Below are 27,725 nucleotides of genomic sequence, written 5' to 3'. Positions count from 1 at the left end.
CCCCCCACACAAATGCAAAATGTGTTTGCAAAAATGGATATAGGTCTTGCAGATTTAGGAGAAATGTCTCATATATGTTTGTTGTTGTTGACCCAAACTGGCTCAGCTTCCATGTTATGTGAATGCAAGCAGTGTATATAAATCAATTATAAGCAGCCTCTTAGTTAAAGGATGCTGATGTGAAGCTGTTGTAAGCAGGATTGTTTGTCTTCCAGCCAGAATTTATATAAGGCATCTTATAATGCAGAGTACTTCGTGGAAGCTTAAAATTACATTATAAAACTAGTTAAAAAGAGAGTTTTTTTATTACTATACAAATAGATCTATTTGTTAATCTCCTTCTCGTCCTTTCACCCTAGTCAAGGCCTAGTTCTTCCCTGAGATGGCTGTAGGGGCCCTGATTAACTTCCATATAAGAAGTGGACGTATATCCAAGAACAGAATTTGGCTATAAACTTTAGAATCCAGCCATCTAGTGCAAGGCTTCTGCTACGCATTCTGATAAAGGGTGGAACAGTCATTTAGTCAGCTTCTCAGATTAGGGCAGCATCTCTCATTGCTTCATATTAGTTTTTGAACATTTTCCCCATATGTCACAATGATGGTGGAATGGACCTCAGTCTGTATTGACAGTCTAGACTGCCTCAGTAGAGAATTGAGGGTATAAATGGTGGTGAGGAAAGTGGGGTTCCGGAGATATGTGTTTTTAAGATTGTTTTCCACCCTTATGATCTGCCTCAAATATAAATATTGGAGACAGCTGATGTTTCTAATTAGTCATACTTATTATTACAAGCATTTGTTTGGCACCTATTACCATGGTATTACACGGCTAAAGATGAGACACTCAAAATTTTAATAATACAGACTCTGCTGCCTGCAGGTTTGCCAGTCAGTCAGAAGCCTACGGTTTAATCCATTTGGAAGGCTTGGGCAAAGAGGTGTATTTATAAACTTTAAACTAGTCACATGCATGTTGTGTAAATGGTCATTAATAGCCAGGAAGGAATAATTTGCTCAGTTTCAAAGGCCACTGTTACAGATTACTGTCTGCTGACAAACCCATGCAAGAGCAGTAGTGTGGGCTCCAAAGTGTCAAAGCACTCCTACCATAACCCGTGTGCCTTCCATTAAGCTTTCATAGAATTGAAGTTTCATGGCCTATGAACAGAGCAGATAAAAGCATAAATACTCTTGCTGGAAGGTTTTAATGTAATACTCCTTTATTTCTGAGAATTCAGAATGATAACATGCAAGGACCACAAAACAAAAAATAAGAAAGAGCCGCTCGCGCGCGCGCACACACACACACACACACACACACAAACCCCCTTAGGGAAAACATACAAGGGTGTTTAAACAAATGAAAGCTGAAAATCCTTTCCATGGTCTGGAGAGAAGTTCTGCATGACTTTTATTTTGTGTTCAGTTAACATTTTAAATGTATGTTGTGGGGGTGGGGCAGGTGTAAATTAATTTCCTGATTATCTCTTGCTTCCAGAAGTGCTTTAGCCATATCGCTAGGGCACAGCAAAGGTGGATCAAGAAACGGATTCTTTACATTGCATATTACTGTTCAAACAAATTTTTTTGTGTCGTCTTTCATTTTTGCGTCTGCTTTTTATATAAGTTTAATCTTTGGTTTAGTTAAGATTGCTGTGAGCTCTATACCTCTTATTCAACAAAGTATTGAGCACATGCCTAACTTTAAGCACGTGAATAGTTCCCTATTGGGCTACTCAGTTGACTTCATTGGGATATTCATGCTTAAATACCTTGCTGAATTGAGGTCAGTAAAGCATGTCTGCTCTTTTTAAAAAACTAACAGAAAACTACAGAATGCTGTGACAGTCCTAGGTAGTAATAAAAAATGACTACTAGTCAGTTCTGCTTCTGCTTTATCTGCTCCAATTAGATTAAAAAGCAGCATTTCTACTATAACTATTGCATAATATTCCATTGTTTCACTGGATTCCTACGATTTACTACAGAGAGAACTGCATTTGATCCCTCTCTGAGGCGAAACTGTAAATAATGTATTGGAAACTTTGCCAAATGAGAGCAGTCTGACTGCCAAGTTCCTAAGAAAAATGGAGGATTCAGGAATAAATTGAAGTCAGTCATTCTCTTACAGGCACCAGCTGGAAAAGGATAAATTCTGACACTCAAAAGTTCTGGGCCTGATTCTCAGTGGCACAAAGTCCACTTAGTAAAGGTGCCTTAAGATAGGTGTAAATGACCTTCATACTCAGTTTAAGGCCTCTTTATGCTGCCAGAGCAGTGTAAGATGGCCATAATGTGAATGAGAATCAGATCATCTGTCTTTAAACGGTAAAATGGAAACAAAAATATGTACATCAGCACTGAAGCTTAAGAGGGTTACGGATTTAATATCAGGCAAGCCCACATATGAAAGCCATGCAAAGGGAAATTTGGGACAGAGTGGAAAAATAGTGAGTATTTTGTGGGAAATATCTGGGAATCTGAGAGACCTACTGTCAAGTGCGCAAAAAGGTAGCGAGCACCACTAGTCAGATTTTTAAGCTAAATGATCACGTGATAGGTAACCTTATGTGGGAGGTATGCTAATCTGTGATGCTGAAGAAGTGTGAAAGTGATGTAATCATTGAAAATAGCACATTAAGTAAGATGAGGATGGAACAACCTGGGGGGGGGCCTCATATCCATGTTACATTGATCCAGTTTACATTAATTGCAAAATCTTGATTTATGGTGCTGAATTACTCATCCCTACACATTAGGGACAAGTAGCTAAAAGCAACATTTGAAACCTGCAGGAAGGAAGTGTAAGACATTTAAATGCCAGACTGTTGCTGAAGGTTCTAAGTATGTCCAGGCAAAATGCGCCTGCTGCACTCCTGAACTTTCTAATGATTCAGTGAGGAGGCTTTATGGCTGGAGAAATGAACTTGCGGCAAAGAATTAAGAACATCTGCATTTTAATCCTATCTTTGCAATGGCTTTATCTGTGATCTTGGGGAAGTCACTTAAAATGGAGAAGAAAATTCACTCACTTTTAAGGTGTTTTTTAAGAATTAGTATTTGCACAGCACTTTAAATGTGTAAAATGCAACAAGACTGCTTAGTATTACTATTACATCCAAGTAGAACGCATATGTTGTGCTACTAAATTCTTACTAAATTCTGCTGCTGAATATTCCTTGTAGCTCCAGCTAGAACAGTGGCTCTCAATCTTTCCAAAGTACTATTCCTCTTTCAGGAGGCGAATTTGTCTTGTGTACCCCTAATTTTCACCTCACTTAAAAACTACTTGCCTACAAAATCAGACAAAATACAAAAGTGTCACAGCATACTGTTACTGAAAAATTGCTTACGTTCTCATTTTTACCATATAATTATAAAATGAATCAATTGGAATATAAATATTATACTTACATTTCAGTGTATAGTATCTATAGCAGTATAAACAAGTCATTGTCTGTATGAAATTGTAGTTGATTCTGACTTTGCTAGTGCTTTTTACATAGCCTGTTGTAAAACTAGGTAAATATCTAGATGAGTTGATGTACCCCCGGAAGACTTCTGTGTCCCCCAGGGGTACACACACTACTGGTTGAGAACCACTGAGCTAGAATATGCCTATTATACTCCTGAATTTTCCATGTATATTCCAGTACTACGTACCTATTTGCTGCTGAACAAGCCGAGCATTTCTCATTGGGAATGTCAGTGGACATCATGAGCACCGGAAGTGCCTAGAAAGAGCAGCAGAAGAATTGATGGTATAACAATAGCTCTGCATGGAATAATACAGTCCCCAGCAATTTATCTCAATGAGAGAATTGGATTGTTGTCGATGAAGAACTAACTGAAGATACTGCTACCAGTGAATAAAAAGATTTGTTTTCCTTCTTTCACTTCCCACCATCCCATGTGGTTCCTTCTCCCAATTACGGGAGTCATTTTTAACTCGCTGCAATCCTGCAAGACCTCACAGTCCAATTTGTAGCCACCATTCTTCTAGCTCACAACAGCCTACAAAAGAAGTCCTGTCAGCGGTGACTGTTAATAGGCTAGAGAGGTTACTGCTGAGCAATGGAAAGTGCTCCTTCCTCACAGGTTCTGTTGTTCTTTTTCTTTCACCAGGTCACTTAGAGGAGAAGGGTGGGGAAATAAATTTTTGATGCTGTTAGAAGTATCGCCGTGTGATTTATTCTATTTTTTCCAGTATGGTAGAAGCAACAATATCACAGTAATCCTTTAACATCATGCAAAGCTCTTGTTATAATAAAAACAAAAAAACTAGAGTAGGTACCAAGGTGGGTTGATTTAGTCAAAGCGATTTAAATCACTGATTTTAATCACACTTTAAATCCGCAAGTAGGAGACCAAAGGCATGACTGCCCTACCTTGACTTGTACTTTAAATCAGGTGGGTCTCTCTTTAGTGGCTATGACTCCAGCATCTCTCTATTGGTTTTTGGAACCTGCGGTAGATGTTTACTCTTCAGATTATGTGATGAGATGACTTCCAAAAGTGGTGTTAACCTGCAAAAAGGAATGCTAAGATTCTTGTGTAATCAATTTGGGTCTAGGTGCTAAATATTGCTAGACTTGAGATAAAATGGTGGGAGTTGGCAACATTGGTTAATAGGCACTTATATTTATGGATTACATTGCAATTGGTGTTTACATCACCAGATACTTGGGGCATTGTATTCCTGCATTCAAACTGTAGAAAGAAGGGCAAGTAAAGTTATGATCTTACATAGTAGCCTACTTCTGAGTTGTGAAAAATGTCTCACCATTTCGAGGCATTACTACCTGCTAGAACTGATTTTTTTTTTTTTTGGTCTATAGAATTTCCTCTATTCATTGCATTGGAAATATCCCAAGAATAAGTATTTATGATTTCTTCCCACTGAGGGAGGAATACTCACCCTGAGAAAGGGCATTCAGGTCATATTTCCACTATTTTTGTTACGGTGCTAGTAATGACTATCCACACATGGGTAGATTCAGGTTCTCAGTTTAAACAAATAGCTCAGAGCACTGATATTTGTGTTCAATCCTATCTTGGACACACCTGGTCCCATGGCAGGTAAATGCCCAAATATCATGAGATTTATTAATAGGTAATTTCATATGAGAATCTGCAGTGACTAGTTAACCAAATACAACTCACATCAGATAAGACTATTTGCTTCTTTACTGCTTGACGAATACAGTGGACTGAGCAGACTGGATTAATTTAAATCACTGTCAATCATGATTTAAATCAGAAGGCAGGAAACTTCCATTTAAATTATCAATTTTAATAGTGTTTTGCATCTGAACTTTCAAAATTATTTTCATAAAGAGAGGCTGATTTTCATTGATTGACTGGTATCCATTAAAACATGTTGATTTGTAACTAAATATAGCCTTTACACTGAATTTGGTGCTTCTTTTTGCCAACCAGGAGGACACATTATATTTATACACATTCGTTTAAAACTTACTTAAGATAGCTTAACTTATATTTATTCAGATTCTTAATGTTTCTCATGTTAGAAAATGGTGAATGATGCATTTTTATTTACTAGATGATTAATTTTTTACTTGTGATTTGCATCAAGCTCTATTTGTATAGAAATTCAAATTCCATTAAAAATATAATGTTCCAAAAAAATAATGTTAAGGGGTTTTTAAGTGTTTTTTTTTTTTGTTAAATAAAACTACCTTAAAAGTTCTGGATACCTAAGAAAAAAGTTTATCAAAACATGTTATTTACTTAAAATGAAATGATTTATTAAACAAAGGCAATGTTAAGTGTAGTTAATGAATTGAACTGATTGTGTTTTGGTCACCATGTCTTTCAAGATTTTAGAACTAGTAGATCTTGCCCTTTCACCTAGTTTTTATTCATTGAAAGAGGCAAACAAGATTTCTAGCTTTTTTTAATTCCCAATCAGTGTCTTAGCTGTAAACTGAACTTGTTGAAGGCCTTATCTATGCTACAAACTTTGTCAATGCACGTTACATTGGCATAAAACCCCCATGATTAGTATATCACTCATGCGTATGTATACTTGGCTTCTTGCATTGGCACTGTGCATACTCACCAACAGTGCCTGTGTGAATGCATGGTGTCGTGCACCATGAGTAGGTATCCGAATATTCAGCTCGCCATTGTCTGGTGCACTCTCTTTAGAAAATTATGGCAGTGCATGGTGGGGCAAAAACAAATCATGCAGGGATGACTTCTTTCTCCATCCCATAATGCCATCCATATCCCATAATTTTCATGCCTCTCGTAAAAAGCCCACAAAACTGTGTAGCACTTCTTGCTGTCTGCCATCTCTGGCAGAAGCATGGAGCCCACACAGCTCTGCACTAGTATCAGGAGCGATGCAAACACAGGACAACATATCCTCCAGTATTTGCAGATCTGCAGGAAGAACTGCAGCAGTGGGGGACATGACAGTTTCATGGAAGACAGATTGCTGTGGGACACAGTGAGAGCCAGTTCAAGGTTTTGATGGCATTCATGGAGCAGCTGCATATGATGGAGCACTGCTTCTGGGCCCGAGAAACAAGCACTGGCTGGTGGGATCGCATTGTAATGCAAAGTAGCTTCAGAACTTAAAATATATAAGGCCACATTCCTTGATTTGTGTGCCAAGCTCACTCCAGCACAGGAACACCAGAATCAGAGCTGCACGGACAGTTGAGAAGTGAGTGGCAATCACACTGTGGACGTGTGCAACACCAGCTTGCTTCCGGTCAGTGGGAAATCATTCTGGATTTGGAAAATCCATAGTGAGGGCTGTTGTCATGCAAATGTTTAGGGACATTAATTGTCTCCTTTTACACAGGACTGTGACTCTTGGTAATGTGCAGGACATAGTGGCTGGATTTGCAGCAATGGGTTTTCTGAATTGCGGTGGGGTGATAGATGGCGCACATGTCCCTATTTTGGCACCAGCCCATCTTGACACAGAGTACATCAACAGAAAGGCCTACTATTCTATGGTTATGCAAGCGCTGGTGGATCACTGGAGGATGCATCGCCAACATTAACGTTAGCTGGTCAGAGAAGGTGCGTGACACTTATGTCTTTAAGAACACAGCAGTGCTTAGAAAGTTGCAAGCTGGGACTTCCTTTCCCTACCAGTGGTTTACCATTGGTGATGCTGAAATGCTAATAGTTATCTTTGGGGACCCAGCCTATCCCTTGTTCCCCTGGCTCATGTAGGCATACACTGACCCCCTTTGATAGCACCAAGAAAAGAGTCAATCACCAGGACAACAGGTGCAGAATGACAATTGAATGTGCTTTTAAGTAGATTGAAGGGATGCTGGCATTCTTTACTCACAAGATTAGAGCTCAGGGAAAAAATATCCCCGTGGCAATATCTGTCTGTTGTGTCCTGCATAATATCTGTGAAGCAAAGCAGGAGAAGTTGCTGATGCGGTGGAGGGCGGAGGTGGAGCGGCTGTCTGCTGATTTGGAATGGCCCAGCCACAAGGGCTATTAAAAGAGTTCAAGAGTGAAGCTATGAAGCTGAGGGAGGCCTTGAAAAAGCACTTTAACAGTGAGCCACAGTAATGTGGTGGGCTGTGCTCTACCTGGCCCTGCGGTTTTGGGGGCTGTTAAGTATTGTGTGGTGCTTGGTGCACATCTCTGAATATAACAGTCGGTTAATGCACCTATTCATTTTGCAGTGCTTGCTGTTCATTCACAATTATTACGCTCTTTATCACTGATCTTCTGAGTTCTGTCGCCCTGTACAATAACAAGTAGTGAGTGCTTATAATACCGCTAGGCATTCTGCAGCATTTGTTGTGAAGTAATAAAGATGAATTATTTACCAGAAACAGATTTTTATTAGGTACCAAAACCAGTGCAAACAAATTGCAATTAAAAAACAAATATAATTTTAAAAAATCTGAAATTAATGGTACAGAACTTAACAAGGGGAAAGAGCATTCATGTCCATTTCAGTTCATTACGGCTACACATACACCAGCCGTGGCTGTCAAAAGTCAGCATATGTGAAGCTTTGGTTTCCTTATTGTCCCCCACGGTGGAGCGATAGGGGTAGGAGTGCCTCCCCTGATGCCATGTAAAATGTTGGGGGTGTGGGGCTAACTCTACAGGAGAATAAAAAACAGATAACAGGTCTGCCTCTGTTTGTTTGTTTGTACCTCTTTTAGTATGGAGGAATTCATAAAAAGTTGATACTCGTGTCCTGCTATGTTGGCATTGGGCACTCCATTTAAACATTGTGATGGGAAATGCATTCACAGTTCCCTTCCCCTGTATCAGGCTCACAGTGCTTGACTAGACTGTAGTGGAGTCTCTATCGGATCCGGGTTCATAGCATAGCTGGACACCCCTGCCCCCTATCGCATGCCCTCCATCCTCCTCACTGTTCAAGGTGAATATCTGTGTCTTGAGCTCCTTGAAGGTATCCATGGTGCTCTCAGAGTGCTGGTGGAGTTTCTGCCAAATATGGCATGCAGCTTGTTGTAAAAGCAGCAGGCCTGTGTCTCAGCAGTGGCTTGACAGTTGGCCTCCTGGTCTGATATGCCTGCCGCAGTTCCTTCACTTTTATGCAGTACTGCTGCAGGTCCCTGTTGTACCCCTTCTCCAAGCTGGGCAATTGGGAAAAGATATTACTGTATTGCCATAACATGGTGCTTACAGTGGCAGGAGATATATTTGAGTGTAGACACATGCACCACTAGGTTGCCTCAAGGTGACTTATGTCAAGCTAACTTTGTACAGTAACTCTGCACTTAACGTCCTCCCGCTTAACATTGTTTCAAAGTTACGTTGCTGCTCAATTTGGGAACATGCTCGTTTAAAGTTGTGCAATGCTCCCTTATAACGTCATTTGGCTGCCTGCTCTGTACACTGCATGTAAGATTTTGTGGAAGAGCAGCGACTTTACAAGGGAGCATTGCACAAGTTCCTCTTCTCTGCCTCCTCTCCCTCCCTCCCAGCGCTTCCCCCACCGCCAAACAGCTGTTTGGAGGCACTTAGGACATTCCAAGAGGGAGGGGGAGGAGCGGGGAAGCGTTGCATCTCCATTCCTCCCCCTCCCTCCCAGAAAATCCTAAGCGCCACCAAACGGCTGTTTGGCGGCTGGGAAGCACTGGGAGGAAGGGGGAAGAGTGGGGAAGTTCTGCGTCTCTGCTGACTGCAGGAGGGGGGGGGGCTGCAGGAGGGGGCTTTGGACATTTCTGCTCTCCGAGATGGATGGCGGCCCCAATCACGTTATCTTTCTTTGTTGTTGAACAGTTTCAGGATCTGTTGTGTGAATGGCCTGAGAGGAATAAAATACAAGCAGTAGTAATGCTGGCATATTGATTCCCGTTATCTACATAGAAGTGAAGCCTCTGTAGGCTACATTGGCTGCCTGTTAGTTTCTGGGTGAAGACTGAGGTGTTCTTTTTAGTCTCTAAAGCCCTACAGAGCCAGTAACCTGCTCTGAATGGCTAGTTGCTATGACAACGGGTTGCTTAGTAACAGGATTTGTTACAAGGTTGGAAGCTTCTTTCTTGCCTGTGCCAAATGTGTCTACTTTGGGGAGGTCATTAATTTTACATGGGGCAAAATTTGGGAAGATTTTCAAAGGGTAGCTATAGGTTTCATGTGCAATATCCTATGCATCTGTTGAAAAATAGTATTTTGTCTCTGGCAATGGAAGTAGAGGCTCAGATCCCTCCTTCCCGCCCCTTCTGGACTGAAATATAGTTCAGCAGCTAGTGAGGGAAAGGCACTGCTTGGGAGTTAAAAGCCTACAGAGCTTTCAGGAGATCTTAGCAACCATGGGAGCAGTACTCATGCTTGCAGATAGAACTGAGATAGGAGATACCTGGAAGCAGTAAAAAATATTAGCAGCCTCAAACACCAGTTGCCTTAAAAACAGCTCCCAAAACTACATGGACACATCATATCCGTGCTCTTCACCAGCTGGTCTGTTGCCAGAATTCTGCCATCATTGCAAGGGTGAAAAGAAAAGGCGTACTTGTGGCACCTTAGAGACTAACCAATTTATTTGAGCATAAGCTTTCGTGAGCTCCAGCCCACTTCATCGGATGCATACTGTGGAAAATACAGAAGATGTTTTTATACACACAAACCATGAAAAAATGGGTGTTTATCACTACAAAAGGTTTTCTCTCTCCCCCCACCCTACTCTCCTGCTGGTAATAGCTTATCTAAAGTGATCACTCTCCTTACAATGTGTATGATAATCAAGGTGGGCCATTTCCAGCACAAATCCAGGGTTTAACAAGAACGTCTGAGGAACAGTGGGGGGGGGGGAGGAATAAACAAGGGGAAATAGGTTACTTTTTATAATGACTCAACCATTTCCAGTCTCTATTCAAGCCTAAGTTAATTGTATCCAATTTGCAAATTAATTCCAATTCAGCAGTCTCTCGTTGGAGTCTGTTTTCGAAGTTTTTTTGTTGAAGGATAGTCACTTTGAGATCAGAAATCGAGTGACCAGAGAGATTGAAGTGTTCTCGGACTGGTTTTTGAATGTTATAATTCTTGACCTCTGATTTGTGTCCATTTATTCTTTTACGTAGAGACTGTCCAGTTTTCCCAATGTACATGGCAGAGGGGCATTGCTGGCACATGATGGCATATATCACATTGGTGGATGTGCAGGTGAACGAGCCTTTGATAGTGTGGCTGATGTTATTAGGCCCTGTGATGGTGTCCTCTGAATAGATATGTGGGCACAGTTGGCAACGGGCTTTGTTGCAAGGATAGGTTCCTGGGTTAGTGGTTCTGTTGTGTGGTATGTGGTTGCTGGTGAGTATTCACTTCAGGTTAGGGGGCTGTCTGTAGGTAAGGGTGGTTAGTCCTGGCTGCCCGCACTGTATGTATGGGGTACTCTGTGGCTGCGTTGATACATTACAGGAGCTTCCTGGGTGTATCAGAGGACAAAATTTGGCCTTTACTTGCAAATATTTTTTTCTTTAGCTGATTTCTCAAATAGAAAAAATATTCTGTTGTACCATATCGGTAAGGCATAGCTCCCCACTGTTCACCAGTTGTGAGCATTTCTGTGGCCTCTATGCTTGCAAGCACAGAATGTATTGTAGGATTTCTGGGCAATATACCATCAACTGAAATTATACCAAGTGATACCCTACTTGCTGTGTCAGAGGACTTGAGTCTCATATACACTGCCCTTCAAGTGTAAGTGTAATTTGTGCCCACAGTACACGGCTCTGGCAGTGGAAAATGGCATTATAGGAACATTAGTGTAAATGCGAATCAGGCCCAGAATGTGTTCAGAGGGAATCTCGATTATTTCAAATGGGTTACGCTGGTGATGGTCTTTCTGACCTCATCGCTCTATGGGCCAAACAAAATCAAGTCTAGAGCTCAACAGCATCTTTGTTCCCTGGTGAGTCGAGCTAGTGCATCACATGACACCCTCTAGTAACTGCACATTGCTGTGATTCTAATGGAGACTCTTCCAACATCAATCATTTCTTGCTTTATATTAAAGCAAAACAGTAGGTCGGAGCACTTCACCAGATGATACAGTACAGACAGTAATAAACATGAAATGAGCCACATCAGCAGTCACAGCAATACATAAATAGAGGCGTAAAACCCAGATGCAACATACACAACGTGAGAGTCTTTAGTGCCAGTTGATAGAATTTCTTAGTAGCAGTTGACCTCTAGCATTGTCAGTACAGTTAGAAAATGCAGTCGCAGAAACAGATTGCAATGAGAGCCTACAGCTGTGCCATGTTGTGTTATGATCCCATCAGACAAGAGTGACTGAGGAAAAGATGAGGTTTTAGGAAAGATTTGAAAGAAAGTAATCCTATAGCAGAACTAATCAACAGATCTTATTGCACCAAGGCAAGGAGAAGGGGAGAAGACAGAGCGATGAAACAGAAGAAGCAGAATGTGGGGTGAATAAGCATTATTATTCCCAGGGGAAATACTCAGCCACTCAAAGGCTAAATCATCACAGTGAGTCAAAGGCAAAGCAGAGAATAGAACTGAGCTCTCTCTACTCCTGGTTCAGCACCCTACCACTGGACCACACTGTCTCCTGCTCATGCTCCTTTATGATAGTAGGGGATACTGCCATTGAAAGTGCTGTGTTTTTCAGTTGAGAAGGAAAACTGAGGTCATGACCACTTGTCATTAAAGAGATTGTGGTGCTTTTCAGAAAAGTAGAGATGTCACCGCAGTATTCCAGCCAAATTATAAATTAGGTCATTATCTTTTGCATCTCTAAAATTCTCCAGCAGTTTCAACTGGAAAAGGGCATTCTTCACTTCCTGTCCTAAAGTTTCGTGAAACATTGTTGTGCGCTTAATTTCTTCATTTCAGTCCAGAGAGAGCTGCATTGTAGAGGCTCAGGGAGTGAACCCTGAATGTAATTTGTGTCAAATGTTGTTAGGTTTGCAAAATGTTTTGGGATCAGTCTGGGCAAAAGGTACTATATAACGAGATGATCCCTGTCCTCTCTAAGATTTGCCTATCCGTTTTGGGGAAAGAACAGCTTTGTACTGTGGATCTGACATACTGCCTGTCAATTACAAGAGACTTCAGGCCCCAATCCTGTGAGGTGCTGATAATCCTCAAATCCCATTGACTTCAATAGGATATGAGTGCACTCAGCCTCATGCATCGTCAGGCTGTCTTTGGCGAGCTGCCTGGATGCTAAAGTGTGGGTTTATAATGCAGGGGAAGGGGAAAATATTAACAGAATGCTTTTTTTTCTAGACTTGTTATCTATTTTTGTTTTGTTTCAGGCTAACAAAATGTTTGGCACTGTGGTGGTGGGGATCGGAATTGCTGGATCTGTGCGGCTAAGAGACATGCTGAATCCGATGCCTTCCAGCCCTTCTGAGCATCTGAAGCTGGTTGGCTTTGTATCCAGGTTAGATATTTCAGTTGTGTGTTTTAATGAACACGGTGTAGAGATTATTTTTGCCCCCCCATGTACTCTCTCCCTTTTGGGTGTATAACTTTCCAGGCTCATCTTACAAGATACATTTCTCCAATATAATAATTCAAGGAGGTCTGCTGTGCAATGCGATTTATCTGACAGCGCTTAGTGTCCATAGGTTAGGTTGATTAATGATTGCAGGAAGCTTTGCAAAGCGCCTCAATGAGCTCATTCAAGCAGATCTAGGACTCAGTCACTTCGCTCAGGGAAAGCTGAGGGAGCTCAGAGCCCTGTAAGATCAGACCTTTAAAAGAGACTCAAAATGTAACCAAACGACTGAACTCTGCTGTAGGATGGCACAGGCTTTAAGCAGCTGCACTGATGGGCCAGTGTCTATAAGTAATTCATCTGTAGAACTCTGGTAATGCGACTCTGCTGTAAAATTTGTCTTTGAAGCCAGACGTGGATTTTTGAAGAACAAATCCTAATGTAGGCTGTGCAATAAGGTTACCTGTCATTTATTCTCAGCAACCATGTGGCTGAAACGTAAGCAAATCTGCACAACAGTGCTGCTATCTCAGAGCATTCCTGTCAGGCTTTCTGCACTATAGCAACAAAGCATAATGGTTTAAAATAGTTATGTGGAACATATGGGGATCTCGGGTTGTGGATGTATTTTCCAGCTATATTTAATCATATCTGTTTGAGACAGAAAAGACCTATTAGGCCATCCATTACATCTCCTTACCAATACAAGCTTGTTCCGAGGGTGTCTTTTCTAGTGCTAGATCTACTATTGAATGACCCAAGCAATACTTGGCTTCCACCACTTCCATTGGGAAACTGTGCCAGTCTAACACATAATTCAAAATGCTGATAGAGGTAATTCTCCTAGCATGTCACTTTGACCATGTCACCCTTCTCTTTATGTGCCTCCATTGGCTTCCCCTTCTCTAGTGCATCAAACACAAATGACTCATCTTCACTTTCAAGGCCCTTCATGGCCTATCCTCATGCTACCTATCATCTCGCATACACTATTAAGATGTTGACTCCTGCCTCTTCTCGGGCAACGATGCCAGGCTTCACCACCCAGCTGTTAAATTTTCAAACAAGCATCTATGTGGGGTTTTTTTCACTGCCACCCCTCATGCTTGGGAAGAGCTCCCTGTAAACATCCTCCTCATCTCTCCTTCAAATCCCTCCTTAAAACTCTCCTTTGCCATGATGCCTACAATGATTAGGCCACTGGTATGCTGTGACCACTGTCCATCAAACTGACCGATCTTGTCTCACTGTTTTCTTTTACTCCCTTGTCTGTTTGTATCCACCTGTTGACTCTTGTCTTGTATTTAAGCTGTTTGGTGCAGCAACTATCTTTTTGATCTATGTTTGTACAGCACCTAACGAATTGGGATCTTGGTCTATGACTGAGGTTCCAATAATAATTGGGGAGAGCGGGCTGTGGTTGTGATGTTTTGTTTTTTATTTCTTTCTGTTGAACAACTAGAAGAACCCTGGGTAGCATTAACGAGGTCAAGCAGATTGGCCTGCAAGATGCTCTGGGAAACAAAGAGATTCAGGCGGCCATCATCAGCACTGACAACAAAAGCCATGAGGAGAATGTCAGGTATGTGTCTCTCTTTTCCTCTTCTCTGCTTGCTACTTCCTTAAATTAGGCACTGCCATGCAATGGAACGTGCTGTATCAAAGAATTAATTTGTGTCTAGAAAAATTCCTCTTCGTTAGCAATGTAAAATAATCCCCATATTCTCAAAGTAAATGGGACTGTGAGGTTTACCCTCTTGAGGTAAAATGAGGCAGGCGCTCTGTTGCACACCTGTATTAGTAGTGTCGGATTTACATGTATTTTAGAGGGAATACAAAAACTGGATTCAGAAAATACCACTTCTTTCAATCCCTATTCTCCCTTCCCCACCAACTGGTTCCTGCCACTCTCATCCATGCCATCTTCTCCCTAGTAACCTGTATTTATGAAGCACCTGCCTTAGGATCTCATAGAGCTTTCCAAACATCAATTAATTAAGCGCCAAAAAACTTTGTGAGATAGGGTAGTATCCTCCTCATATGGACCTGTGGTACAGAGAGACTAAGTGACTTGCCCAAGGTCATGCAGGAAGTCCATGATGGAGGCAGGAATAGAATCCAAATCTGCTAGGCATGGGACTTAACCAGCTTGGGCTGGAGCCCAGGCTCTAGGACCCTGCAAGGTAGGAGGGTCCCAGAGCATGGGTTGCAGCCTGAGTCTGAACGTCTACACTATAATTAAACAGCCCCTTAGCCCAAGTCAGCTGGCATGGGCTAGCTGCGGGTGTCTAATCGCAGTGTAGACATACCCTAAGAAAATGCCTTTTATTACCCCCACTCTCAGCACATTCATTCATGCTATTTCCACATCCCTAGAGATGGGTTGGCTGCTAGAGTAAAAGTGTTTGTTCAGAAGAAGAGATATGAATAAGGTAGCATCTTTTGAAGACCTGTTTCTCTCTCTCTCCTTCTAGGATGTTCTTGGAGGCTGGGAAACATGTCCTTGTCGAGTACCCCATGGCACTGTCCGCTAGCACAGCACGTGAGCTCTGGGAGCTGGCTGAGCAGAAAGGTGATGATCCTTAATGTCAAAGGTGTAACTAGCTTTTTACAATGACGTTAGATTACATCGGTTGTGGTAGTGCCTAAGAACCTCAAACAAGGCATAGCACAAGGACACTACTTGCTCCAGAGAACTCCCAATCTAAGATTTAGACTAGGGCTGTTAAACAATTTTAAAAAATCACAATTAATTGTGAGATTTAAAAAAAATAGTTGTGATTAATTGCAGTTTTCATCACACTGTTAAACAATAATAGAATACCAGTTTAAATTCATTATAAATATTTTTGGATGTTTTTCTACATTTCCAAATGTATCAATTTCAATAACAAAACGGAATACAAAGTGTACACTGTTCACTTTATATTATTATTTTTATTACAAATATTTGCACTGTAAAAATGATAAACAAAAGAAATAGTATTTTTCAGTTCACCTCATACAAATACTGTAGTGCAATTTCTTTTTTGCGAAAGTGCAACTTACGAATGTTTTTTTCCCAACATAACTGCATTATGTTGCATTATGAATTATGTTTTTTTTCCAACATAACTGCACTCAAAAACAAAACAATGTAAAACTTTAAAGCCTACAAATCAAAGCGTGAAGGGGCATACAAATGCTTAGCATATCTGGCACATAAATACCTTGTAGTGCTGGCTACACCAGTGCCATGCAAATGGCTGTTCTCACTTTCAGGTAACATTGTAAATAAGGAGACAACAGTATCTCCCATAAATGTAAACAAACTTGTTTGTCTTAGCGACTGGCTGAACAAAAAGTAGGACTCTGTGGACTTGAATGAGGTAATTGAAAAATACTATTTCTTTTGTTTATCTTTTTACAGTGCAAATATTTGTAATAAAGAACAATTTAAGGTGAGCACTGTACACTTTGTATTCTGTGTTGTAACTGAAATCAATGTATTTGGAAATGTAATAAACATCCAAAAATATTTATAATAAATTAATTGGTATTCTATTGTTTAACAGTGCAATTAAAACTGCAATGAATCGTGACTGTTTTTTAATCTAATTAATTTGTTTTGCATTAATCGCATGCATTAACAATGATTAATTGACAGCCCTAATTTAGACAATGTGCAACAGGTGAATAAACAGACAAATGCAGAGGACAAGATGACAGTCGAGACAGGTGCATTTGCTTTAGTAATCACAGTGATCTCAATCCCTGCCGGCACTAGCACGGAGAATGGAGTTAGCTAGAAAGATCCATCAGAGCGTTAATAAAATGTTTGAAGAACAAAAACCCAACCTTGTGAGTAACCATAGAACCCTCCCCAACTTTCTTCCCCCTGGAAATAAAACCATAAACAAAACCTTAAGACTGTGGCTTATATGACAGGTCTGTGTATGTTCATGTGTATCACCCTCATTTCTTCATGCCTTCCTGGGCTGTAGTAGCACCTATGTTTAAAACAAGGAAAGAGGGTCCATAGGAGACATTTCTAAGCAAAGCAGTCCCATCGCTAAAATGTTAAGGGGCAGATTGTGGCCGTAGAGGGGAGCCTATAAGAAAGTGCAGTGTGGACCTCCACATTGCATCACTCTGGCATGGCGCTGCAAGAAGGGGCACACTGCCAAGCAAGAGCAAACTACAGCCACTTGGACAGGGTGTGCCACTGCTCACTGACATCCTTTTGTAATCTTCATTTAGCAACATCTGTGCTAAAAGACTGGAGCTGAGAATTTCACACCTAGCTAGCTCATAGATGAGCACCACTTATCCCTGTGTTATAAGCCAGATGGGTCCCCAAGTAAGCACAATTTATGCCCTTTCCGTCCGTTAAGCAGTAGTTCTGTCTGATTGCCTTGGAGACATCCCAGTACAATGGCCATCCCAATTAAGTGCCAGACCCTGACAACCTCATGCACATAGGGTACCGTCTTACTCCAGGAGCAGTCCCATTGATTTCAGTGGAATAAGGCGCTCCTCAGCATGACTAAGGTTATCACAGCCTGGCTTGTAAGTACCATACTTTGAGACTGGGACTATCTTTTTGTTCTGTTTGTACAGCACCTAGCACAGTGGAGTCCTGGTCCATGCCTAGGGCGCCTCAGCACTATGGTAATACAACTAAATAATGCACATTTTTTTAAAATAAAAAGTGGCCTTGGGAGAGTGAGAGGATAGAGGAGTTAGGGGAAAGAGGGTCAGGACTTCACTCAAGCTTCATTTTGAAGGCTAGTGCCTCAACTTTCAAGGCACTGTATTACGGTCGGTTCATTCACCCAATTCCTATTCAAGTCAATAGCTAAAATGCTGCCGTTTGTTTGCTAAGCTTGCTGTTATTGTGGACTGTAGGTGTGGTCCCCTGAGAACAATGAGCCAAAATTGGATCCCTAGTGCAATGTCTTGATGATTTGTCTTGGCACCATTCTGCCAGCCACAGATAAGGCTGTTTGAAGTGTGCGCATACTGATGATGGCTAAAAGGTTTACTGCCTAGAAGTGGATTTGGATTCATGCAGAAAGCTTTTAGTAATCCCATTTGATCTTCGTTTTCTCAATGACAGGTAAAATCCTCCATGTGGAGCACATTGAACTTTTGACAGAAGAGTACAAGCAGCTGAAAAAGGAAGTGGCTGGGAAGGAGCTTGTGAAAGGAACGTTACATTTCACAGGTCAGTTGCTAAAGAAACTCAGGTTGCCTGTCCTGCTGAGATGCCAGCCACTTCAGACATTCACTCACTCACTCACTCACTCACTCGTGTGAGGGCTTGTTCTGTAGTAGTTTGAGTCATGGAGTCAGGACCCATCCAGTGAGACCTTCAAACAACCGTCTCCCTCTACTGGCAGTTGCCTGTGTCGGGGAGAGGTTCTGTTGCCTGCTAGACACTGGGGAGTGAGTTTGATGGAGGACAGCAAGCCTATTCCCCCTCTAGTATCTTCACAGCTGTCTCCTGCTCTCTTTCTGTGTTGGAGTATCAGTGACCTGGGGAGGTCCCTTTAGCCCCCTCATCCTCACCTGGTCTCCAGAGAGGGTGGAAAGCTGCTGAAAATCACTCCACTCTCCACTGAGGGACCCCCAGGCTCCTCCCCTGTTTTTGTCTTCTAAGAGATGGGAGAGATTAAAGGTTTCATTCCCCCATCCCCTTGTGTGAACTCATATCCTAGTGCTCCCCAACATATCCTTAGGGTTTTCCTGTACATTCATTGTATCTATGTCTGTCTTCCTCTCTACCTTCAGATGGGGATCTGGGTGGCAATTATTTTCCCATGCCCTCTTCTGCCCGCCCATCTTCATCAGCTGTAACAGCTGGCTGGGTAGGTGATGGTTGCCTTTCCCCAGCAATGCTCTTTGCTGCATCTTTGCTGCCCTCTGTTTGGCTCTTGGAACCCTGGACAGAGCAGCTCAGGCTGGAAAAGGGGGATAAACAGGCAGCTTCAAGCTTCCCACCTGGTCCCAATAGACACTCCTAGCAGGTTTCTGGGCCGTTGGCCAAGACTCTAGAAACCAGAGATGGTCCTGGCCCAAATGGGACAGATGGCACACGTATGCTATAGTGGGAGAGTTTCCTTGAGTTATCAGTATTTGAGGAGGGCAAGGGAGACTTTGAAAGGTTTATTTGATAGAATTCAACCTTTAAGAACAACAGCAAAGGAGCAGCATATCCTGTTGCGTAGCTCACCAAATGTTCCTATTCAGCAGACTGGATTCACTGAGCTCCCAACCATGAGGCTCCCATCCCAGACTGACCCTCAAAGCTTTCCCTTTGCTGGACTCCATGCAGCTGATTAGGGTGTGAGTTCCTTTCCCACTACTCAAGTCCTTTCATTCTTATTCCTGTAGGTGGTGCCTTGGATGAAGAGCGATCAGGCTTCCCAGCTTTCAGTGGAATTGCCCGCCTGACTTGGCTCATTGACCTCTTTGGAGACCTCACTGTCACCTCAGCCACTCGAGAGGAACAGAAAGAAGAGAGTTATTCCAGAATGACAGCACATTTTCAGACTGCAAACAAGAAGTGAGTAATGTAATGATACAGGAGCAGATGAGCCATGCTACTTAGGTATCTTCAGCAGGAACTCAGCACCTTCTCTTCTTTGCACCTGTACAGCTACTTTTATGCAAGAATCAAAAAGCACTCTACAGACACGAATGAACTAAACTTCACAACACTCCTGTGAGATGGTTAGATATTATTTGCTCCATTATACAGATGGGAAAACTGAGGTGGGGAGCGTTTACAGGACTTGGCCAAGGTCACACTGTGAAACAATGGCAGAAATTGGGACTAGTACCCAAGGATTATACTCCAAATCCTTGCTCTAACCTCAAGACCGAGTCCTTCCATGTTACATTAATTACTGCTCTTTGAGCCTGTTACTGGAACACACCATATATAACCCTTCTGCCAGGTGATGATGTCAGCAACAAAGGCTGGGTTCAGTGTCTAGGGGTTCCCCTCAGCATTACCAAACAGAGCCAGCTTGAGACCCAACCAGTGATACCGCTGCATGACACTGCCTTCAGCTGCGATGCCGTGTTCAGAGCTTCCTCCACCTAGCCCTGCCCTAGTGGTTTCAGCCCTTAGCGATTTCACTGCGCAGCAGAGAACCTCACTGCTGATGCTCCCTCTATGTTGTCTTGCACCACAACACTGTCAGCTCTACCTTTAAACTCTAGAGGCGGAGGATAAAATGGTTTTTAGGACCCTTTAAAGAAATCCACTAGGTAGGAACATCTGTCCCCACCTCCTCTGACTTTCACTTGGATTTGGCATCTACTTAGCAGGTGATGTTAATTTAGGGTGACCCCTCAATTAGGGCATATTAAATACAGTTCTGCTGCTCTTTACTCATTCAATAAGCATAACAACATTTCATTACCCCTGTGTCTAAGACTAAAGTGAATTGTAACCCAGTGTGAAGGGTTAGACTGCGCTTCTGGGATGTCACCTGATGTACTGGGGTTTCACTGAGCCCCTCCTCCTCCACCAGCCTGGATTCCCTCTCACTGTTTTGCTGAATTAGGCTCTCCAGCCTCTTGCAGCACACACACATGCATAGGTAGGGCCACACCAAGCTGCAGACACAGACTGAAGTCAGCTCTGTGTGAGGGGATTCACCCAGCACTCACATGCACACCCCCTTTGGGAAACCCAAAATAATATTGTCTTGCGCTGTACAGAAGGATCTTCACAGTGCAAGCTCATAAAAATTCATGCTCTCCCTCAATGTGAAGAGAGATATGCAGAACTTCTCCCCCCCCCCTCAATTAGAAATTGCACAAACTGGGTTTAATAATAAACCAAACAAATTTATTAACTATAAAAGGCAGATGTTAAGTGATTATAAGGGATAGCAAACAGAACAAAGCAGATTACTGAGCAAATAAAACAAAACACGCATACTAAGATCTTAGAGACTGGTTTCAAGAAGTAATTCCTCAGCTAAATGTTATTTTAGGTAAGTTGCAGAGTTTCAGTAGCTGAGAGTTCCAGTTATTTCTTCTTACAGACTGGACCCCTGCCTTTCCCTTCAGGTTAGTTCCTTTGTCCCTTCAGGTTCTTTCAGCAGTCCTCCTTCTTGGGTAGGCAATGGAGGAGAGTCCCAGTCAACCCCCTCCCCAGCCCTTAAAAAGGATTTACCTAAGGTGAGAATCCTTCATTTGATCCCCATCTGCCTACAGTGGAAAAGTACCAGGTGACTCAGTCATGTGTCTCAGTCACGTGTCTCTCCAGGGTCATAGCAGCCATTACTCGCAGGCTGTTTGGAGCGTCCACAGGAAGACAAAGCTCTTTCACAGTCCATTGTCCTTGCTGATGAGCCATCAGCCCTGTCTGACTCTTTCATTGTTGGGCCTGAAGGGCTAGTATTGGCCGTCACTCAAAGTAGCACATTTGAAATACAGATGTATGGTCAATATTCTTAGTTCCAGATACAAAATTGATACATGCATACAAATTGGATAAGCACATCCAGTAGATCACAGGCTTTTGAATGATACCTTACATGAGCCATCTTGCATAAAGTATATCTTAGTTATGCCATATTTATATCATAACCATATTTCTATGAAGAATATGGGGTGTAACGTCATACCCAGAATAGCCAAAAGTGATCCCTTTGGCAAAGCTGGTCTGTCTCCTGATCACTTAGACAAAATAGGTGTGTCTATGCAAATTTGGTCTGCTCCTCAGGTCTTTTCCCAGGTCATCAAAAGACATTAGGGGAGAGCTCATTCAGGCCCTGGCTTACATCTATATTGAAGTTTTAACACATTTTAGATGGGCATTTAGTGTTAACCAGTGATGAAAAAACGGAATAACCCGTGGCTTTATTTCTTCCTAAATGTCCTTTGTTTTCTACTCTCTCACATTAGACCTCTGACATGGATTGAAGAAAGGGGACCAGGGATGAGACGTGATAAGAAAATCAGCTTCTGTTTCAAAAGTGGTTGCCTGGAGAACCTCCCTGAGGCCCCGAGGTCTGCTGTGGGCCTCTTCATGCAAGATCAGAACCTCTTTGCCAAAAAACTGTTCGGCCAGGTCTCCAGAGAAGAGCTGGCTGCTGAGAAGTGGCGCGTCCTGCGGTGCCTGGACCTCGCAGAGGAGATTCGGCAGCACTGTGAACGGCCGGCGGAAATCCATTCCTAAGGCCCCTCTTTATGAGAAAGGGACTGTGGTAGTCAGAGGCTGAGTAGAGCTGCAGCTTAGTGTTCCCATAAAACGGCTTGTTGGCAGTTAACTTCTATTTGGTTGGGTCTTACCATTAATATCCATGGGGCTTCGCTCAGAAGCTTGGGCCCCACAAGTGTTTTAGGCTGTATGAGATATTTAACATGGCAAACTGGATGATGCATTGGGCTGTCCCCAGTGCATGGCATCTTTCCAGTCAAATTTAAAGCTACCAGGAAAAGAGCATTCAGACGTGTTGCTCCCACAGAAGTCAATAGGAGATTTTGTCATTGACTTCAAGGGGAGCAGGCCCAATGAGACTGCAGAAGTTACAATTCGTTAAATATAATTTTAGTTCCTTCTTGTTTTTAATATATATGAGAGCAGGGGATTTATAGCACTGTCTAGAATGAGGCATAGAGCTGCTCTACAAGCCTCTCTGTCTCCAAAGGCCTTATAGCACCGCACGCCTGACCTTCAAAACTTCTCATATTCCAGTCCTGTCCCTTCCCTGAGAAGCTGCCCTGAATGATATTTTGCATATTGGCTGTGGGCCAGCTTCTGATATTTTACACCAGTGTAAACCAAATCCAATACTTGCAATGGCATTTACACTGGTTTAAACACAAAATAAATTAGATTGGAATCTGTCCACTCACTGGGTGTTATGCCGAGATCACTAAACTGATTTCTCTGCTGCCTTATGGCAGGTTGGAACCCAGTTTTCCAGAGGCGAAAGGTTAGTATAATACATTAACCTGCCCCTTTCCCATAACCAGTCCTTGGCTCCTCTATTTTTGAGCACAGTGGCACTGAACGCGTTCTGTTCTCACACTGAGGCATGCTCGTAACCACTGTTAATGTTCATGAGAATTCTGCATGTGACTCAGTGTGAGAATGGACCACTCTGAATAAATGAAATGTATTAATTAAATTAATAGACACTATAAATAATACATTTATAGAAACAGGGACAATATAGTCATGCCAATTATAGCATGGTGTTAGGAAATAGAGCATTTTTGCAAATGACAATCATGCAACTGTGACGTTATTTTATTTGTTGTTTTTCAGTAGTGCCCAGAGACTCCATAGTGCTAGTTGCTGTACAAATACATGGAAAGATTTGGTCCCTGCCCTAAAGACCTTGCAGTCGTGAAAAGCGCCAAGTCCTCAGCATGCATAGAGAAAAAACTGGAGCAATACCTTTGTCTCCCTGTATTATATTCTAATTACAATGCACATCTTTTATAATAGCAATACAACCCTCTTGAGAATGTATTGTTGTCTCCCAAATAATACTTCATGGGAAGCCAGCAGCCCTTATCCACATTGGCACTGGAGGAGTAAACTCCAAAACCAGGCACACACATTATAAATTATATACAATATAATAAATATAAAATAATGGTCAAATAAAACTTTAACGAAACTCCTCTAAACAGCAGGTATGGTTCAGTTAGAGATTGGGGATGGGCAGGATGAGGTATGTTGGTTGGTTGGGTTTTTTTAATCCAAATCAGGTCAGCCAGACTTAATTAGTAGTATTTTTATTTTGAGGTGCTTCTAAGTTGTGCCTGCAAAATATGGGCCTGATCCAGTGCTCATAAAAATCACTGGAAAGTCTCCCTTTGACTTCATTGGACTTTGGATCAGGCCTTTAATACATGTGTGCACAAAGAGGAAACCTGTGCCTGCAGAATATGCATTGTGTAGCCAAGTGGGTACTTGAGTACCAAACATGTATTTTGCACATGGACATACTTTGCAGGAGCAAATACAATGCCGTCTTTGGGAGGAGGGAAATTGTATCCTCCCTAGTTTTATGACACAAGGTGTGGAGTCCATCCTGATTAAAAATAGAATTAAAATCTTCTGCTATGGATGTTCAGCAGTGCACAAACTATTTCTGGTTTTGTGACAGGAAAAAATGCTGTAGATGCTAGAGTTGATGACTCAGTCCCTTCTTTCCTAATCAGGTCACACAAAGTGTGTTTGAAGCGTTTTGCAGATAATCCTGACGCTTTTAAAAAAATACATGCTGCAGCGGAGTGTCTTAGACAATCTGGAAAAAAACCTCAACAGAGAGGCAAAACACATAGAAGAGATCAAAAAAACTGTACTTAGCACTGAAGTTGAGTTTTTGTTTAAAAAAATAACCACCCCACCCCATCCTAATACTTTGTAATCTTTGAGTGAGTGAAAGCTTTAAGGTGGGATTTTCAGTGTTGTCCTATCTGTGCTCCCATTGAAGTCAATGGGAATTTTACCATTAAAATTCAGTAAGAGAAGAGAGAAACCAATGCTGAGTAGTTTTGAATGTTCTGCCCTTAACAAGTACTGTTATGTCTTGCTTGTGAACTCATTCTGTAGAAGCTCTTCCAGTTATTACCGGCTTGTAGTGCCAGGTCAATGTATATGAAACACTACCCTGCCTACCTTAACTGAAACTTCCCTTGCTATTCTATTGGTGTAGTTACACATGTACACAGGGGCTAAGTCGGAAGCTACATGCATCTGAGTCATTTTTGCAAAGGGATGTGGAGGTGTTAAAATGGAATTCTTCATGTTGCCCTCAAAGGGTGCTGCCTTAGAAATGTGGGATCTTGGTAAATTGACAGCCTTCACATGTTCATTTCTTGCTGTCACGTTTTTTCCCATCTTCTTGAGATGAAGGCAAAAGGCCTTTGATTAAAGAAAAATATAAATAACATCAGTGTTTTTTAACAAGAAAACTTACCTAGTGTGAAGACTGAAGCTGACGGCCAAAAGGGACACTGTCAATCTTAAAATATTTTTTTAAGTTGTTTGGTTTTATCATCTTGCTTTGCTATTAGTAATGCTGTGGAACATTACAACTGAAATCTGATTTCTTGACTTGACTTGAAACTTATTATTTTTTTGCTAATATTTGTGAAAATGGAGGCAGACTTGTGACCATTCTGGATTACGCATGACAGTCCAGTGACCTGCCCCTGCACTGCTCTGAGCACTCCCTTTGCTGTGCACTGCAGTGTCTGATGCACTAGAGTTGCTTTGATGTCTTCAGAGATGTGAATTTGCTGATGTATTGTGGTGGTTTATATCTACAGGTGTTAATGAATGTGTTGCTTTCACGTTAATAAAGCTGTTGGAGTTCAGCATGTTCTCTGTAGTTTTCATTATCCTTCAAGTTTAACAACTCCCACTGCTTCCCCAGTAAGGCCCAATCTTCCAAGGTGCTGAGCTACCACTCGTTACATACTCAGCAACCTCCAAAAACTGCCTAAGGTGTCAGGCCTGGAGAAGACAGCTGACAGCTCTGGCCCAATTGGCTGCTGGGATGTGAAGCTCAGCTCACAGCTGTGTCTCATGATTAGAGAAACTACAAAAATCCAAGGTGGCCAAATGGCACCGGGAGACGGTCTGGGGACACGACAGTGGAATAGCCTCTAGACTAGACCTGAGCCTTCAGAAGAGACCAGGGTGCGCTCCTTCATCTTGATGCAAAGGAAGACTGGGATTGTGTGAGCACCCTGCAGGGAAAGGGATTGGTATTGTTTGGTGTCTGTTTCAGCTACAGCCCCCAGACATAAAATATGTTTGAGAGACTAATTCTCTTCCAGGACAAAGACAGCCTGGCGGGCTGTTTTGTGTTTTCTTTTGTTTTGTTGCCACCTGTCTTCCACTCACGCAAAGGAATGATGACCTCAAACTACAGGGAGGTAGAAGGAGCCCTATTAGAGTATTCTCTCCACAAAAAAGACACAGCATAGGTAGCAGCCCTGACTTGGTGGGAAGGTAGCTCAGTCCTAATGCCCACTCAGTCTTTGACCTCTTGGCTGAAAATGCCAGTCTGTCAATGATGGGAGTGTTTCTGGTGCTGACAGCTATCTACTGGGCTGCAAAGTTAAACCAAACTAATTTCACAGAGGCTACTAAACAACTATCAAGACTGTAACTTTTGGTCTCTCCTGACTTGTGCTGGATTTGAACTGGCAACTTCTAGCTCATTATCAAATGGAAATTTAAATCTCAGACAATTGGCGCTCATGACTACAGTACAGTGATTGGCTCTCCTACAGAGACCTAACACGCTACCGCTCAAAAGTGGACACGGTCTCATGGCACACACCTCTCCATCTGGGTCTGTCCATCAGTTCCCAGATTTTAATGTCTAATGCTTGGAGGTTGGCCTTCAAGGAGTTTTTATGGGTCGACCCTTACAGGACGTTCCGTGCTCAGCTGGTTGTAGAGCTCCACTTTCGGTGTACAGGAAACCTCCATGCCGACCACATGACCGACCCAGCGAAGATGAGCCCTGATGAGCATGCTCCCAATGCCAGGGATTTGGCATCTTTCAAGGACTTCAGTGTTGGGGATACTATCCTGCCACTTGACGTTGCAGATGGGCAGAGAAGGTGGAAGCTCTCCAGCTGTCTGATGTGGCATCCATAGAGCATCCATGTCTCTCAGTCATAGAGGAGTGAGGTGAATACAACAGCACAATAGGTTTTTATTTTGGTTCAGAGGCAAACTCCACGCTCCCTCCAGAGACTGACGAATGCCCTGCTGGTCTTGCCCAGGTGCTGAGTGATCTCATAATCCAACATGGAATTGTTGGAAAGTGTGTTATCCAAGTAGCAGAATTTCCTGACTGAGCTGAGAGATGTGTTGTCAATTGTGGTGATGGGATCATGGTGCTTGTAATGCCAGTGGTCTGGTGCTGGCTGGTACATAACCTCTGTCTTTTTCAGGCATAGGCAAAACGATCCATGATAAACTGAATGTCCTTGAGCATGTGTGCAATGAGGGCACAATTGCCAGCAAAACAGGAGCTATCTTAATAGCTGTTCAATTACCTTGGTGTGGGCCCTGAATCGCTGTAGATTGAATAGATCCCCATCCAATCTAAACCAGATGTGGATGCTGCTATCAAAGTCCTGGAATGTGAACAAGAGCGTGGCTGAAAGGACAATGGCAAAGAGGACTGGCGCCATTAGGCATCCATATTTGGTGCCATTGGTGACAGGGAAGGCTTCTGATGAGTCACCATACTCCATCACCCTGGCCATCATGCCATCATGAAATGAGCAGATGACAGCACTCATCTCCTCTGGGCAACCACATTTATGAAGGAGTTTCCATAGGCCCTCACAATTCACCATGTCAAAGGCCTTGGTCAGGTCAACAAACACCATGTACAGTTAGTTGTTCTGTTCATGAGCCTTCTCTTGTATTTGTCTGGCTGCAAAAATCATGTCCATGGTGCCACAGCCAGCACAAAAGCCACACTGTGACTTTGGATACACTGACTCCACTAGGTGAGAGATGAGCATGTTGAGGACAACCCATGCAAGGATCTTCCCCACTATAGACAGCAGTGATAGTTCACAATGGTTGTCACAGCTAGGTATGCTTCCCTTCCTTTTGTATAGATGGCCTATGACAGCATCTTTATATTCTTGGGGCACAGTACCCTGTTCCCATATAGTCTTGAAAAGATTGGTGAGTTTCCTGACCAGGTGAGCATCTCACATTTGTACACTTCAGGTGGAATGCTGCCAGGGCCTGGAGACTAACTTA

General features: G+C 42.4%; 1 protein-coding gene across 3 annotated transcripts in view; it reads left to right on the top strand.

The window, feature by feature from the left end:
* BLVRA (biliverdin reductase A) overlaps positions 1–25,288 on the top strand; it is a 42,961-nt gene extending 17,673 nt beyond the window's left edge. For 2 of the 3 annotated variants that reach the window (XM_074943237.1, XM_074943238.1), the window contains exons 2-7: positions 12,774–12,901; positions 14,421–14,540; positions 15,433–15,530; positions 18,057–18,164; positions 19,334–19,505; positions 21,866–25,288. In XM_074943237.1, coding sequence (XP_074799338.1) covers positions 12,783–12,901; positions 14,421–14,540; positions 15,433–15,530; positions 18,057–18,164; positions 19,334–19,505; positions 21,866–22,139 — 891 coding nt within the window. In that variant the 5' untranslated portion in view covers positions 12,774–12,782 and the 3' untranslated portion in view covers positions 22,140–25,288. The remainder of the gene's footprint in view (positions 1–12,773; positions 12,902–14,420; positions 14,541–15,432; positions 15,531–18,056; positions 18,165–19,333; positions 19,506–21,865) is intronic. The other variant, XM_074943239.1, reaches the window with a different exon arrangement.
* The last annotated feature ends 2,437 nt before the right edge of the window (positions 25,289–27,725 follow it).

Source organism: Natator depressus, chromosome 2 (genome assembly GCF_965152275.1).
Source record: "Natator depressus isolate rNatDep1 chromosome 2, rNatDep2.hap1, whole genome shotgun sequence".
Lineage (NCBI taxonomy): Eukaryota > Metazoa > Chordata > Testudines > Cheloniidae > Natator > Natator depressus.
Note: the sequence above shows the minus strand (reverse complement) of the source record. Positions and strands in the feature narration are given on the sequence as shown.